This window comes from Ammodytes marinus (genome assembly GCF_949987685.1).
Source record: "Ammodytes marinus genome assembly, chromosome: 5".
Classification (NCBI taxonomy): Eukaryota; Metazoa; Chordata; class Actinopteri; order Uranoscopiformes; family Ammodytidae; genus Ammodytes; species Ammodytes marinus.
In genome coordinates, this window is record NC_137234.1 from 24,932,831 (window position 1) to 24,948,725 (window position 15,895).

Here is a 15,895-nt window from a genome sequence, read left to right on the forward strand (position 1 = left end):
CACCAGAGTAAATCTTCTCAAATAGGTAAATCTTTTATTATTCTCATGTATTGTAGGAAACTCGGGTACAAAGTGTCATGTTTGGGACCTTGTGACATCCAGCCTGCAATGCACATACAGTATGCCAGTTTCCCTTTTGAAAGCAGGCATAGCTGACCCCATTAGTATTACTATGTCACACTGACTCACAAACTTAAAAAGGTCCTTTTTCTTGTTTCCAATAAGATGGTATCTGACCAACACAGTTTTAACAGCCATACATGAAGTATAATATCGCGATACAGCATACCGCAACATCCCAAAAAATTCTCTAACTATTGTAGTGGTGAGGTGGCAGCAGCAGGGGTGGGGGGGGGGGGGGGGAACGGTCAGTCACAGGTCAATGACATGACTTCTGAAATGAATGTGGGGGTGACCAGGGGACATTCCACCAACACTTAACGTTGCCTGTTGAAGAACTCACTGCACTAAACTGTATATTGACTCAATAGTAACAGCAGTGACACAAGAGGGTTGGTGCTTTGAAACTTTACAACAGCATTCTCTGTGTGTGTGTGTGTGTGTGTGTATGAAAACATACAAACGGGTCGATGCTGTGGCGCTCGTCTTTGAAGAACCCTTTTTTTTGCCTAGCAGCTCTAAAACGATATACTACTCGGGGAGGAGTTGAAATCCAAGCTTAACCAACAGTAGATGGGACAGAAGAAGTTGTCATTGGAAAGTGGAGGCATTAGTCGGGGTAAATTGGGAGCAGTGATAAAAACAAAAAGGGCACATAGCAACATACTGAGGAGTACACACCAGGCAGAATAGGTAAAGACAGGGAAGGAACTGCAGAGAAAAGGTGGTCATTAGAGAGATGACTGAATTCATCTGTACTGGAATGCTTTTGCTAACTTAGGCAGGGTAAACATAAGCAGTGGTTGTCTGGCATTATTACCAACAGTGCTGTATGACAGCTTGAACTGAATGAACAAAATGGAAAATGTCCATTGCAGCAAGAGTTAACTCCTTGTTACTCGCTGTATCCAACTTGTTTTCACAGTATCTTGAGATTGACATTCTCATGATGTTAAAATAATGATACACAATTTCAATACTTTCATCCATTCTTGGGCAAAATATGTAGTTTAACAAAAAAAAAAACATACTGCATATTAAGTGACACAATCTGGAAAGACGGAACAAACATCTAACCCAATGTGCCTGTTCTGTGAAGAATTTGTCTCAAACTGACACGAAAGAAAAAATGTATGGTGTATTTTCAATACCAGCATGTCACACATGTCTCAACAGTTATAAGAGTGAAAGAAAGGGAAATACAAATAAATGTGAAGGGGATAGAGCTAAAACCTTGAGTCACGCTGCAACAATAAATGTGGGCTTTGAGGTTTGCTTAAGCTCGGGGAGTTACACTGACTAAGAAGAATACAGAAGCCGAAACTAGCAGAGGAGGAAGTCCACACACTTTCCAATGTAATGAATGAAGGACTGGAGTCTTGATTTGACCACAAAAATGAAAGTTAACCCAAGAAGGATTAAGTGAGAGAAGAAACGCTTGAAAAAAGAATAAATCAGGTAATGAGTGGAGTGCATAATTCTCCCCTTATTGTGTTTATCCCTGAACTACCAGAGGTAAGGTTATGGATGACATGAGATTTTGGTTTGCTGGGAGGTATTTTCACAGATTTCAAACCTTCAAGAAGCCAAAAAAAACGGACTAATTTGATGAATCCAACACAATTTGTAAGGAGAGTCCCACCATGTGTTTAACTAATACATTTATTTCTACCTTAGCATCGTGTGATTCGCATTTTCCTCCCCCTGAGAAAGATACATTTTTTTCTCTTCTATTTCCTCCTATAGCTTATAATAGCGTATGCCACCACAGCAGCGAGGGCCACCAGCGCAGCTCCTCCATAGAGCAGCACTGGGAGATCCGACTCAGGCTCAGGCTTGGCCTGCACTGGGGGCTCTACTGCAGCCTCCAGGCTCAGCGGTGCATTCAGAGCGCTGCCGGAGACTGCTGCCACAGTCTCTGGTTCAGGCTGGAGAGGCACTGCCACAAGCTCCGCCTCTTGTTCCGGTTGGGGCGTTGCTTCTGGGGTTTGCTTGACTGGAGAGAGGGGGGGCGCCACCTCAGCGGGCACTGGGGCAATGACGGCACACGGTTCTGGTTCTGGGTCCACTTCTACTGCAGGAACAGACTGGTGTGGTTCGGAGGGAGGGGCTTCTGGGACAGGCGGCAGCAGCTCTGGTTCTGAGGAGAGAAGAGAAGGCTCTGCTGACAACATCACCGGCGGCGTCTCTATCACGACCGGCTCCTCTAAGGAAAGCAGGGAGGCCGGTGCTGTGGAGTCTGCTGCTACGTCGGCTGACCCTGGACCAGGCGGAGGAGGAGGAGAAGGGGTTGGGTCCCTGAACTCGGCCCTGAGCTCTGCCAGCTCGCTCTCCGTGCCCAGGACACTCATCATGCTGTCCTCTATGGCACCGCCCGCTGCCTCCTCCTCCTCCTCCAGCATGAGCTCGGCCTCCTCCCGCTCCACGTGCACGATGTCGGAGTTGGAGGAGTTGTTCTCGCTGCGCTCCTCGGCCAGAGCCCCGCCACCCTCGTTGCTGTCCAGGCTCTTGACGTCTCCTTCGGGGTCCATGGCGACCACCTGCGCCCAGGACTCGTGGCCGGCCAGAGAGGCGGGCAGGCTCTCCGTCTGCCAGGAGCTGTGTTCACTGCTGTTGTCCCCGGTGCAGAGCAGAGAGGAGGGCGGGCTCAGGCCGTCCGGATGATGATGCTGCTCCCCTGACAGGATGTAGATGTCGTTGCTGTCTTCGGCGATGGTCAAGCCACCACCACCACCACGCTCCTCCTCTGACGATGACTCGAGGCTGAAGATTTCACCCTGTGGGTTAGACACAACACAGATACATCAGAAGAATACTTAGCACATTTCAGACAGGTGCATAGTAAAGGGAAGAGTAAATAGAAAAAGTAAAATAGATTTTGGTATCAGACCTTCATCAGGAAAAAAAAAAACCTATTGCCTTTTTTATAGTACCGAAATGATGCAGCTACTTAATTATATTATTTGGATAGTAGGACATTCTACTTTAGGAAGACAATGTAGAAAATCAACAGAGAAATCCAAACGCTACTCCTGTCGACATTTCACTTTGCAAAGAACAAATCATTATTTATTGTAGTATGATAGAGTGACCATGTCAGCCAAGTCCCTTCATTTTGCCGACTGTGCAGTGATGTGATATATTGTTCTAGCCACGTTATGTCAGAACAAAGCAATATAACCTACAACACGACACAAAAATGATGACCAAATCTTTTCTCTTCTGTAGTTGCTATCCTGTTTGATGCCCTACCAACAAGAGAGTCTACACCGCCAGTTTTAAGCTAAATGCTAACCTCAGCATGCTAATCGTAAGCAATTGAGCTTGTTAACATTTGCTCATTAGTTCTGCACGCAGGTATTGGGTCAAACAGAATGCCGTCTTGATGATGGCACAACGTGAAAAGTTATCCCTAGAGAGTGCACATTTCACAACAATCGTTCCAATATTTTTCACTCAAATCTACAACTATGGTGACACTTAAGGAAAAGTCAGGGGGGGGTCATTATAAAATACATCCTCTAGATTGACTAAAGTGATGAATGTCTGTACCATATATTATGGCAACTTGTCCGATACAAGCAGGGATATTTCAGTCTGGATTTTCCAGCCAAATCATTAGCATAGCCATTAACAGCCACATTAGTCTGAACATGTGCTTCAAGTAGATGACACAGACAAAGACCCAAGCAACACTGTGTAATGCTTGTCACATAGGTGTGACCTTAACAGATGAGATTCAAACAGACATTGGGCCCAGCAGTGTTTGTCTAAAAGGGGAGAGGTGTAGGTGTGTGCGTGTGTGTGCGTGTGCGTGTGTGTGTGTGTGTGTGCGTGTGCGTGTGCGTGTTACAGAATAACAGGTTCTGACAGCAGAGACCAGCTCCCAAGGCAAAACACAGACTCATTTGAGAACATGATTAATATCGTCCATTATCGTCTTCATACAGTATGTAAACTATTATGGACCCATGTAAATAGGATGTTTAAATGACATGGTGAAGCTGTGAAGGTTATTTTCCTTACAAGGACACTCACGGTGCTGTGCATGGCAGCTGGATCCTGGGAGGCAGGGAAGAGATTAAATCTACCAGCGCTCCATCGTTATCCAACATTTGCTTTCTCCATAAGCTGATTTGAATGTGGGAGAGCAAGAGTGTTTCACAAAACCCTCAGGATACAAGCTCCACAGCAGCGGGGCAGAACAGGAGGGGGATGCCATGTGTCAATTATACAGCTAAAAGGTGGCACCTGGTTTACCTGTTTGGAAATGATGTCTGTATGGAATAGCAACTGTTAATCCCATAAACTAATTCTAACATAATATTTTTTATGCAGTTTTCTGTAAGTCGTCAAAAGAAAAAGCAGCCAGGACAAATTTGCTGTCTAACCAGGTAAATAATTCAACCCAACACTGAAGGATTTATGTACAAACAACTTTCAAAACCTGCACCAATAAATGAGTAAAACACGCACCTGAGGAGACACTCCACTATAGATCTGCTCTACGTTTCTTCTTTCTTTAATGCTCCACACTGTTGTACTCCAGCGCTAACGAAGCTCGGAAACACACCAACCTTTCAAGTGTTGTTCTGTCCACAGGTGTGATCTGCCGTTCTCCACCCTCGCCCCAGGACAAACTATAACAGCCATAAGACAATGACACATTCCTGTTCTAGAGCCAAGGGTGTACAGTCTAGCTCTCACAGGGCTGCTAGTGCTTCACTGTAGCACAACAGAACAGTGAATCTGACAGGCATTGTAACACAGCCACTGCTCAAATGTCCTTTTATAAAAACGAAAACTATCTCTAAAACATGCCGAGTATTTTGGGAGAGGGGACAGCTGCCGCAGTTTCATGACAAGTACTTGCTACATTGGCACAAGACTGCCACATACTGTAAATGTCCTAGATCTGGACTGTTGAAACAAAAAAAAGGAACTATTTCCACATCAACCAAAAATCAAACCCGCGAGAATACAGGAAATGGGTTATTAGTGATTTTCTGAATAATGATCCACACTAGTCCTATGTCTGGCTTATTTCTTTCATCAATGTAATATTCACTGGCCCATAGCTACTCTTTGACAGTTACTGTACGATTATGTCATCACTGTAACTAATGGACAAGCACATCAAGAGGTCACACAGCAGCAGACTGAGTCAAGTTAAACCCAGAAGGACAGATGGACAGAGGGACCGCTAGGCTATGCATTATCATTTAATACTACCTAAAACATCTAGCGTTAATACACAGCCTATGCTCTGTAAGCAGGCATGTTGCTAGCTACGTTGGGCCCACTCTTTTCCATACCATATTACAGAGCCTAGGATGTGTATTAACACTAATTTTTTGATCATACAGTACGGACAGGTTGCGGATTGTGTGGAGATTTTCACAGATTCTGACAAAAAGTGATTTTGACATCAAGCCCTCTGAAGAATCGCTGACTCCACCTTCAATTTAATAATACAAAATAAAAAAGATCTTGGATGGATTATTTTCACCCAAAATAGCTTCACTAGGCTATTGCAAATTAAAATGCTCCATAGAAGGCAGAATTTTCATAACCACTTAAACATAGTTTCCTCCATAATTTAATATCTCACTATAATATACTGTACACTTACAACCAACCAAACAAACTAAAGAATGAATGAGTTTATGTTATCTGACAACTTTAACAGAACCTTGGGCTTTTTAAATTGACATATTATGTGTGCGGTTGGGTGCAGCTACAGGATTCAGCATCTGTAAATATTGGTTCCTGCCCAGCCAGTCAACACTAACAGTGTTGTGACAGCAGTTAGACTGATGGATAGACTGAAGGACAGGGAAATGGATTGGTGCCCTAGCTTAGAAACCTGGGCAGTCAGCCAGTGTACCGCAGCTGTAGCAATTTTTTTTTTCTTCCCCCCAGCGAGCTACAAGTGGGCCAGACAAGCCCTTGGTGATGATGTTTTAAAAGGATTATGAGGTTTATTTTTGGGGCTTCCTCAGCCTGTACAGGCACTCTACTCCAGTGCGGCCTCATATTGACGCAGCAGTGATACAGGCATGCAACCTGGAGCTGACAATAGGATGCTTTCATAAAATGGGGAGGGTGGGGGGACTTTAACAGTAGACAAGGTGCAGTGTAACACGCTATGACACAGCCCCGGCTGGAACCCTTACAGCACCTTGTTCTTAAAATAACAACGTCACTGTTTTTACAAAGCAGCAGATACTGTCAATGTTATCCTTGCAGAAGTTGCTTTACTGCCTTTTAAGATATGCTGCTTTGACTGTCAAACATACTGCAGTAACATGACGCATTGTCTTCATTGCCCCTTTGTCTTTGCTAAGGGGTCAGGTACAATCGTCCGTGTGCCACTTTTAAACCTCAGGAGTCACCTTCCGTAACACTCACAGGGACTGTAATACGAAATGGCTGTTTTGCACACTCTGTTCTCACGCAGCAGTTTTCACTGTCAGACTACGAAGGACAGTTTGTCTGAGCGACAGCAGCACGCAAGCAAACAGACTGAGTGACCGGCAGGAGACAGGCTGCCAACAAATCATTAGATACAACCCACAGAGGTTGATGCTGGTGTACAGGCACTCGACAACAACAAACCAACCTCTATTCTGCCCTCCATTTTAGTAGTTAATCTCCTTTATTTTAAGACTTCCCCATATACGCCATTTATTATTTTGTGTCTCACCTCCCCCCTTCCCAATCATAGGCTAGCCCCCTCCTCCCTGTCCCTGGCTGTGCACTGTCTGAGGACTGCTGGTTTTGTTCCTGCCCAATCAAGTGTACATCAAATTAGGGTCATAATAATCCTTATTGTATTCTGATGTAACCCCTAACAAAGGGCATTTTGAGGGGCACCCAAACCCAACATGGTGCATCACTCGCACTACAGAATGCACAACTGGACCCAATAGGGAGCAAATGGGTTCTTTTCAGCAACAAAATCACTGAGAATTGGCCGCTTAACTGTGCATTTAACATTTATTTCTTCTCGTTCTTTAAACAGATGGATGCATTAGTAACTCAAATGTGATGTTAGGGGTGCTAGTGTTGTAGCAGTTGGAGCGTCCCCTCCATGAGGTTCAGTCCTTGCAGCCCTCGTGGTCCGTTCTCTGCATGTCATTTCCCTCTCTGCCCCATTTCAACTCTGTCTCTCTGCGCTATAAATCCCAAATGTGATGTATAACATTTTCTGTAAGTTCACAAATGTTATGGAATGAGCTAATTGTGCCAGCAATCTGTGCAGTATGTTCACATGCAACCATTTAACAGCTAACACGAACTGGAAATAAACAGAGGAAAGAGAGAGTCACTCTCCCTCATCGTAAATTCTCGCACACACAATAACACAGTAAGACCAATGAGCTCGCTCCGTAGTTTCTTCAAACTCACAAGTAAAACATCGTCCTACCTCAACGCGAAGTCTTGAAAACCTCTGGTTTCACTTGAATGCTCCAAGGTGAAGTTACAGAGATGGTGTGGATGTAGAGAGCCAGCTTGAATGCAGGCAGCTGTTAAAAAGGGAGATTTCACTTGCTCTCACACACTCACCATGCCCCGCCCCTTTTCCTCCTTAGTCCCTCCCTCCTTCGTATTCCCTCCCTTGCCATTGCGAGTCTCGTCATGCATTCTCTCTCTCTCCTCCTCCTCTCTTCATCCCTCCATTACTGATCCAGCCTTTCATATGTTCATCCCCTATGTGACATAACACAGAGCAAGAATGTGGCTTTGTTTGGAGCCAGGGCCTTATGTTTCACACTGCACGAAAATCCGGCCACAGCATCATGACAATGAGGTAATGGCGACCGGAGCAGTGGTTAACTGGTCACGTGACCTTTCGTCAGCACGACCTTGTTCATAGGGAGCCATCTGTGACGCAGTGTTCCATTTATTTCAACATCGTCAAACTAAGCCAATATTATCACTGGGGGGGGGGGATACAAGAAGTAGTAGTTGCAGAAGTTACATGTCTATGAGAATACAATAACCAGGGGTGTGAGCAAAAAAAATCATTGGGCTGAGATGGCCCAGCCACTATCTCTTTAATTGCAGGAGTAAACAACACCACATTGAAGCTATAACAGGGTGTTCTCACCTGAGGACATATAAGTCGCAACGTGCACTGCTGAATAGCAACTGCCAATAACACAGCTCAGCTCCGGCAGCATTCACATTGTGGAACCATTTAAAATCAGCACTGTCATCTTCAAAGAAAACTTTTAACGTAACATTGATACTGATTAGGACTGTATGTAGTTAAACAGATAGATGTGTAGGATGAAAATAAGTACAAAGTAATTTGAAGCGTTTGCCTCCTGGGCTGCTGGTAAGGCTATAAATGTAGATATTATGCTACAAAAAAAAAAGAGTGATTCCATTTAAAGACTTTTAGATTATACATGTAGGGCTGTTAAGGATTCAGTATCATACATACTTCTTACAGTATGATGAACATTTTAATCTGGTGCATGGTAATGTGGTCGTTGGAGGTTGAAACATCTGTACAGGTAGCTCACTGACGCCCTCATCTGGCTATTATATGAATTCTGTATATAGAAGCATGTTTCCAGTTTTACCTCTGTACAGCCTTGGATAAAATGTACCCTTTAATTGGACTAAGAAGCACAAAGTTATTTCTCCTATTGATTATAATAATAACTAACATTTATACTTCACTATTTTTGTAATATGTTAGAAAAATAATAAAAGGGCACCAAGAAGCGGTGGTGGTAGCGGCCCTATCTAAAACTCCCTGTTCATCTGAAACATTTTTGAATTCCTGATGACAAAGTATAAAATAAGAATAAGAAATACATAGAAAAAATTTAATAAGAACACAATGCTTTTTCTCTGTGGCATGCTTAAAAACTCACCCATCCCCCTTGCTGGGCGATGTAGCTGGCCCCATCCTCCTCCAGGAAACGTACCCCAAGATGTAACAGGGTTGTCAGGGTCTGGCCCTCGCTTTGTAAAGCCTGGAGCAACACCAAAGGCACCAGCACCTGGGAGAGAGGCGTACAAGTTAATATAATAATAAAATAAATAAATGAAGCAGTGAGGACAAAAAGGGTTAGAGGCATGAGTAGGTTACATACAATAAATGTTTAGATATAATCAGTAGTGTGCAGATCAAAATGTTGCACTTTTGCATGTCCACTCCTGAGCAGCCGTTACACCAAGGATAACTCAAAAACATGGCTGACTCACCTGGCCCCAGCCTCCCTGTGTGTGTGTGGAGAGATCCAGTGTGGTGTCTCTGAATCTCTGGTAGTCCACAGGCCTGAAACAGACAGACACCATCGCTTGCAAATCAGAATCCCGAAGCCACTTTTTTGGTCACCTATGAAAACATTTGTTTGTTTGTACTATATCCATTAGTATCTTACTATATAATCTTTTGTATGCCAGTGATGACTTGCGAAGCCACTCCTGGGTCACATTTCTGCATCAGAAATCCACTGGTGTTACGTCATGTGCTATAAGCTGTAAGTGTGTTTGACTTGTAACATGTGGATGTCGGCCATGCTTAAAATAAATGCGTTCGCTATGGTTGCAAATGTGTGTGCTTTGGCTTTCTTCTTTTGTGTGCAGTCCCAACCCAAGGGATTGTATGAGTTATGTGGTTGGGCTATGGAATGAAAGAATGCGCCAGTATACACTGCAGGATGCAAGTACCGGTATGTGTGTGACATTGTTTACTGCTAATCTGTCTTGACTCATGTCACATATACATTTAGATTCCTGTAATTTTATTTAATCTACTTCCAATCCTTAATCAGAGTTAAGTGCAAACTTTTAATTAATTTCTGAAAATACACTGAATATACGGTATAGGTTTGAAATGAGTCTAGTTGCTGCACTGTGAGCACCACAATTCTGTTTCCATGTGAAATCTATGATTTTGATTGAAGCAATCAGAGAAAATTTTTATGAAAGTGAGAGTGCTGCAAACTGACCCAGCGAGGAGTGTGTGTACGGCTGCTGCCAGGTGTGTGTCGAGCTCTCTGGCCAGCCGGTCTCCAACTGCAGCAAGACAGTCTTCAATAGATGTCTCTGGGTTGGCCGGGCTGAACACCAGTGATGTGTGACGGTCGTAACCTGTGGCGGAAAAGGCTGAAAAACACACAGACCGTGGTTACGCAATTATATGTTGCGGAGGCCATGTTCAAGGAATGAAGAGAAAAAACAACAGATACGTAAATAATGATACAATTTCATTCATATTGGAAACACACCCTGTAAACTGGGCTTACAGCCACCTAACTCTTTCTTGCTACATACGAGCAGGGAGGGTGGTCTGGAGCGACACAAACACTTGTGTTACTCCCAGAACTGTGATTGTGTAAAGAAACCAAAGTTCTCTTTTCACCGCATGAATTTCATGTTTCACATTGACAAATATTGACTCCTGGATTCCTTTGCACATGCAGAGCCAACTGTCTGCATGGAGAAAGAGGGACACTGAGAAAAGCTGGAGAATATACAATTGAGCAACAAGATTGAGGTTTTTGGATTGTGTGCTTTCTTTCATTTGTTTGAGTGGCATCATTGTGGTTCACATGAATTTGCATTTTCAGTAAAATGTCTATGCAAAGCCATACTCTTGTTATAGATTAACCTGTGGAAACTTGACTCCATTATGGTTAACTTTTTACTGGTACTTTGTTACTCAAACATGTTTCTGAGGTGAACAACTAGAACGCGGTGTGTGTGTGTGTGTGTGTGTGTGTGTGTGTGTGTGTGTGTGTGTGTGTGTGTGTGTGTGTGTGTGTGTGTGTGTGTGTGTGTGTGTGTGTGTGTGTGTGTGTGTGTGTGTGTGTGTGTGTGTGTGTGTGTGTGTGTGTGTGTGTGTGTGTGTGTGTGTGTGTGTGTGTGTGTGTGTGTGTGTGTGTGTGTGTGTGTGTGTGTGTGTGTGTGTGTGTGTGTGTGTGTGTGTGTGTGTGTGTGTGTGTGTGTGTGTGTGTGTGTGTGTGTGTGTGTGTGTGTGTGTGTGTGTGTGTGTGTGTGTGTGTGTGTGTGTGTGTGTGTGTGTGTGTGTGTGTGTGTGTCAACACTTACAGGCAGCGATTTCATCTTCCAGTTCTCTGAGCTCATCCTCTATCTGCCCTTTTATCATTCTGGTCCGCTCTCTGTCGTTGTGGGCATCTCCTGTAAAGATAAACACATGTCAATTGAACCAACTGTCTCTATACTATCCCTCTCTCTCTCTCTCTCTCTCTCTCTCTCTAACACACACACTACTATACGAAGTATTTCACACAACCACCAAAGAAAAAGCCAATTAGAGTGTAATTTACGTTTATGCATCTGGACTGGAAGGGATGTTGTGTATATTATTTTGCACTGCGTGGCGACGTCATTGTCCGTTTGTGGTGTGACTATATTTCTGTGTTGCCCCCCTAATCAGGCTGGCCTCAAGCATAATGGTGAGCCAAGGATACCCGCACACATAGCATGACACTAAAGACGCACAGAGTTTGCCAAACAGAACAGTTGTGCATGTATAAACATGGGCGCACTCACACTAGGCAAAGTCCTGGAGGGAAAAAAAATATGTGCAGGCTCAGGTGTACAGTGTTGCTCACGCTCTTTACTCCCAAGTCACTCAACACCAGTTTTTGAACTCAAATAGAAGAAGAAGAAGAAGAAGAAGAAAAAAAAAGGGAAAAAAGTGCTGTCTCATTGCGTGCATACAAGACCCCAAAGGCTCAGCTCATGCTTAAGTAAATTATTTACAAAATTCAGTCGACACAGCTGGGGGGCGATAGGGACATAATAAACCGCACAAGGCCTGATTGGGTGGAGAACCATGAGCTTTCACACTCCCACAGAACACATTGTGAATGTAGCCATTCAGCTTGGAAAGATCCAGTGGTCAGTTGATAAGGAACAGTGACACACACATAACCCATAGACAGACTGGTTATCTCTGCTACGATAGTATGTTAGCTCTGTCTGAAACAGCACAGCTAAACTGGGGACTAGCAGCCAATAGAGAAGTAACACAGATGACCTTCATGTATCATTCTTCATTGATATAATAGCTGACTCGACTCACACTATTTTTTTTTTCCCCAAATCAAGTTTTCGTGACAGTAATCAAACACTGGCATTTTGTATTATATAGTTTACAAGAAATGAGGACACACATTCTCTGTCTCTGGTTTTCTGACGTCACCCTGCAGCCCATACATGAGCGCCCTTAGCTTAGCTTAGGAGGACCAGTGTTGGTTTTTCCTGGGCTTGGTGCTGTTTCAGCATTGAGCCAGACAGCTAGCCGGCCAACTTTTTTTGCTTTGGTCCATTGGCGTGAGAGTAATCCTACGGTGATTGGACATGACAGGATGTCAGAAATTGGACCTGGTCAAGCGGAAAGCGAGGATCAGCAACTCCTCTGCCTTTCTCCGCCCATTTCAAGCATGCACACAACAATAAAAAATGGACAGGAAGTACAGAAAATGCTTACAGACCGCTAAGCATGTTTATTTTTTTTACCCAAACAGATGTTTGATTTCCTGTGGCAGGCAGTTGGAGGGAATCATGTATTGCATGACCTAAAATATTCCTCCAGCGAAATGATCTTACCTTCAAGTCAAGTGGGTTTCAATCATAGTTTCACCATTGAGACACTGTGGCCTGGCCTAAGGAGCCAAGAGCCATGACATGCTGGTGTGAGATTTAGTAGTTTCATCCATAATTGCTCTAGCAGCATATATGGATTTATAAAATAATTACACATTTAACATGTGTATCTTTAAAAAATAAAATAAAAATGAAAAAATAAAAAGGGAATACTGTGTTGTGTTTCTCTGTCTGCTAGGGGCATAAGCAGCATGATGAAAAACGGGTATGTTGCTAGCCTGAGGCCATGACACAAGGTTACTATAAAAGCCTCTGTAAAGAGAGGGCCCAGTCTTCAGCTAACTTTGGACGCCATATTGGAAGGGTTGTACTGTTGCAGGGCTTAAAGGGAACCTCACATGACATCTATTTATTTGCACATATCACTAGCTAGTAGTAGCTACTTCATTACGGTCACACCACTCTCTGAATGCGTGTCCAAGCCAGGGACAGAGAAAGCTAAATTGAGCTGGTAAACAGGTGGTGACCTGCCAACACACCCTGAATAGTTTTGTTACCGACACGGGTGAACGTGCACACAACTCTTTTTGAATTTGTGAATTAACGTGTGTGACAGCATTAAGGGACTGCAGAAAGTTCTAAAAACTGGATGTTATTGACAGTAGTTGAACTTCAGTAATGATCAGTGTATGACATTCATTGATGCATGAATCAATACCTTAAAGCTATAGTGCGTATATTTTTCATATAAATGAAAGTCATTCACATTTAAGCCATTACCAAATGAGTTGACGGGAAGTTGATTAAGCTTATCAGCTCCACAAAAATCTCTGTGTATTTCTCAGTAACGCAGTGTTTACAATATGTTGCCGTCCAGTGACATTGGACAGGAAGTGATGTGTTTTACGTTGCGACAGAGAAAGAACAACAGCAGCCGCGTTATGCTTTGGAGACGAAGGGGACCGCAATAGGCGAAAGCTAAAACCCCCAAGAAGAGCCCACGAAATGTTTCAATTGCCAAGAAAAAACCTAGAATTACAGCAGGAGGAATAAAATACCTCATGTAAATGCTCCGGCAGTGTTGTATTAAATACTCAGATTTACTCATCGGGGTGACAGAATTTCCGCACTATAGCTTTAAGTGAGATTACACTACCAAACTAAATTAATTAATTAAATTGAACGTCTACTGTTAAGGCTCTTTACTCACCTTGATCTGTGGTTGGCGGACGTGATCTACTGACTGGCAGCAGTCCCAGATAGTTGAGCACAATGTACTTGGTCTCATAGTGGAAACCCTCAGGCACAGTGACGGTGATGGAGGCAGAGGAGGTGGAGACTGAGGTAGCCATGATGGGACAGACAGACGTGTGTCAGAATCTCAGGCACATGCGTTCTTATGGTCAAAGCTGGACGTCTCACCTGAGGAACATGACAATTGAAAAAAATAAATGATTTCATCAGTCAGCGATTGCTGCAGTACAGTCAATTCTGTCCCATTAGTAAAACATTAGGTGGGTCCACATCAGGCACCAGACAGAAACCATGATAACACCTGTAGTTAAATTAAAAAACAGTTTGTAGGTGGTGTATACATGATATGAAACAAATAGGCTCTTGTGTAATTTTAAGCGTGATAGCACAGTGCCCTAAGCCCATGTGCTGGGTGGACATGCTCACTTGCCCAAAGTTGTAATGTAAAGGTTACAATTTAACATTAAAATGTAATCTGCCACCTGCAAAGACAGAGGGGGACAGGCCAAAGACATGCTTATCTCTAGGATGGGATGGGTACATTATGTACCTACAACAGGACACAATTGAACTTACATAATACACGTGGTGGACAGAGGGGCGTGAGATATCCTAAGACAAGAGACTTTACTGAAAATAATGGTGCATGCATGGGTATTTTAAATACTGCTCGAACTCACTGACAGGCAAATGTTGAGTCCGGGTTTGTCGGCTCACGTTGTTCAAAAGGAGATAAGGAGGCACCATGCGGAGCACGAATGTCAAGTTTGACAAATAAAATAATGACTTCCGGCTTGAAATGTCAAAATAAAGTGTCATATTGAAATGTGGAATTCTCAGGCCCAAATCGTGTAAAAGTTCCAAACGTCAAACCAAATTAGTAACAATGACTAGTTATCACTTAGGAAAATCACAAAGTTTTCCCCAAAACGACAGCATGGGTCCAAAAGACTGCGATAATGTTATGACCTCATACTCAATTAATAAGCAGACACAGTCAACTAAATAAATGTCTGCTATATTAGCTACAGCTAGCCTAACGATGCGCGTTTTGTGTGCCATTTCGGAGACGCACAACTACATTTTAAGTGAAGTTAAGCACAAGGGAAGTTGACGTCTTACCGTCCTTGTCCAAAGGCAAGCAGGTCAAGACGAAACGACAGTTCAAATAGGAGAAATGTGCAACACAATCCCCTACAGCAGCTGGAGAGGGCAGACCACCACTGGCAAGCAGCAGCAGAAGCAGCAGCACTAGCACGGTGTGCTTTGGAAGCTACACAAAGCTAGCGAGCGTATAACACCAGCCTTCCTATCAAAACCTTCAAAATAAAATCCCATAGTCACTAATTAGCTAGCGGACAGTGTTACTCATTGCGTTTAAAGTGAAAGTGTGTGATTCAGTTCAAGCTTCCCAGTGTATCCTAGCAACCGGTTGAGCCGCGGGTTTCTTTTTAGCTAACGAACACAATCATATTTTATAAATGAAAATGTTTAGTTTAAATTGACAATAAAAAAAGTCCTTTCCGGAAAGTGCTATTGACATTAATATCCATTCACATTTTGGAAACCTCGGAGATGGAAGGCAGCTAAACATTTAACGTAAGAATGACACAAAGCCCGGACCTTAAACAGTGCGGGACAACGCCCCCTTTTGTCCTGACCATTGAGTAATAGTAGGCTTGGCAAGTTCAACCCAGCACTATTAAAAATAATTAATTTTGTATTTTGGTCGCAGTTAACTATCTAAAATACCCCTAAAACAATGTGACGGCTGTGTGTATTATTTACGCGATAATAAAACAAATGGGAGTGAAGAAGAGGTCCCTTCCTCACTGTTCACAAACCCTGCAAACCGATTGAGTGTGTTTTATTTTGAACTATCTAACCGGAAGTTTTGCTACGCCTTGTGTCGCTAGCTCGA

At 43.4% G+C, this 15,895-nt stretch overlaps 1 protein-coding gene across 3 annotated transcripts; it reads right to left on the reverse strand.

The window, feature by feature from the left end:
* Positions 1-25: 25 nt before the first annotated feature.
* Positions 26-15,232, reverse strand: bcl2l13 (BCL2 like 13). 3 transcript variants are annotated; one of them, XM_080027357.1, is made up of 7 exons: positions 15,097-15,232; positions 13,931-14,142; positions 11,197-11,286; positions 10,095-10,251; positions 9,346-9,418; positions 9,012-9,140; positions 26-2,897 (listed from the first exon to the last, which is right to left on the reverse strand). In XM_080027357.1, the coding sequence occupies exons 2-7, from the start codon at positions 14,070-14,072 to the stop codon at positions 1,851-1,853; spliced, it is 1,638 nt and encodes a 545-aa protein (XP_079883483.1). In that variant the 5' UTR covers positions 14,073-14,142; positions 15,097-15,232; the 3' UTR covers positions 26-1,850. The 3 variants fall into 3 exon arrangements, with proteins under 3 accessions (XP_079883483.1, XP_079883485.1, XP_079883484.1); XM_080027359.1 differs by lacking the exon at positions 15,097-15,232 and adding an exon at positions 14,659-14,688; XM_080027358.1 differs by lacking the exon at positions 15,097-15,232 and adding an exon at positions 14,655-14,682.
* Positions 15,233-15,895: the final 663 nt, after the last annotated feature.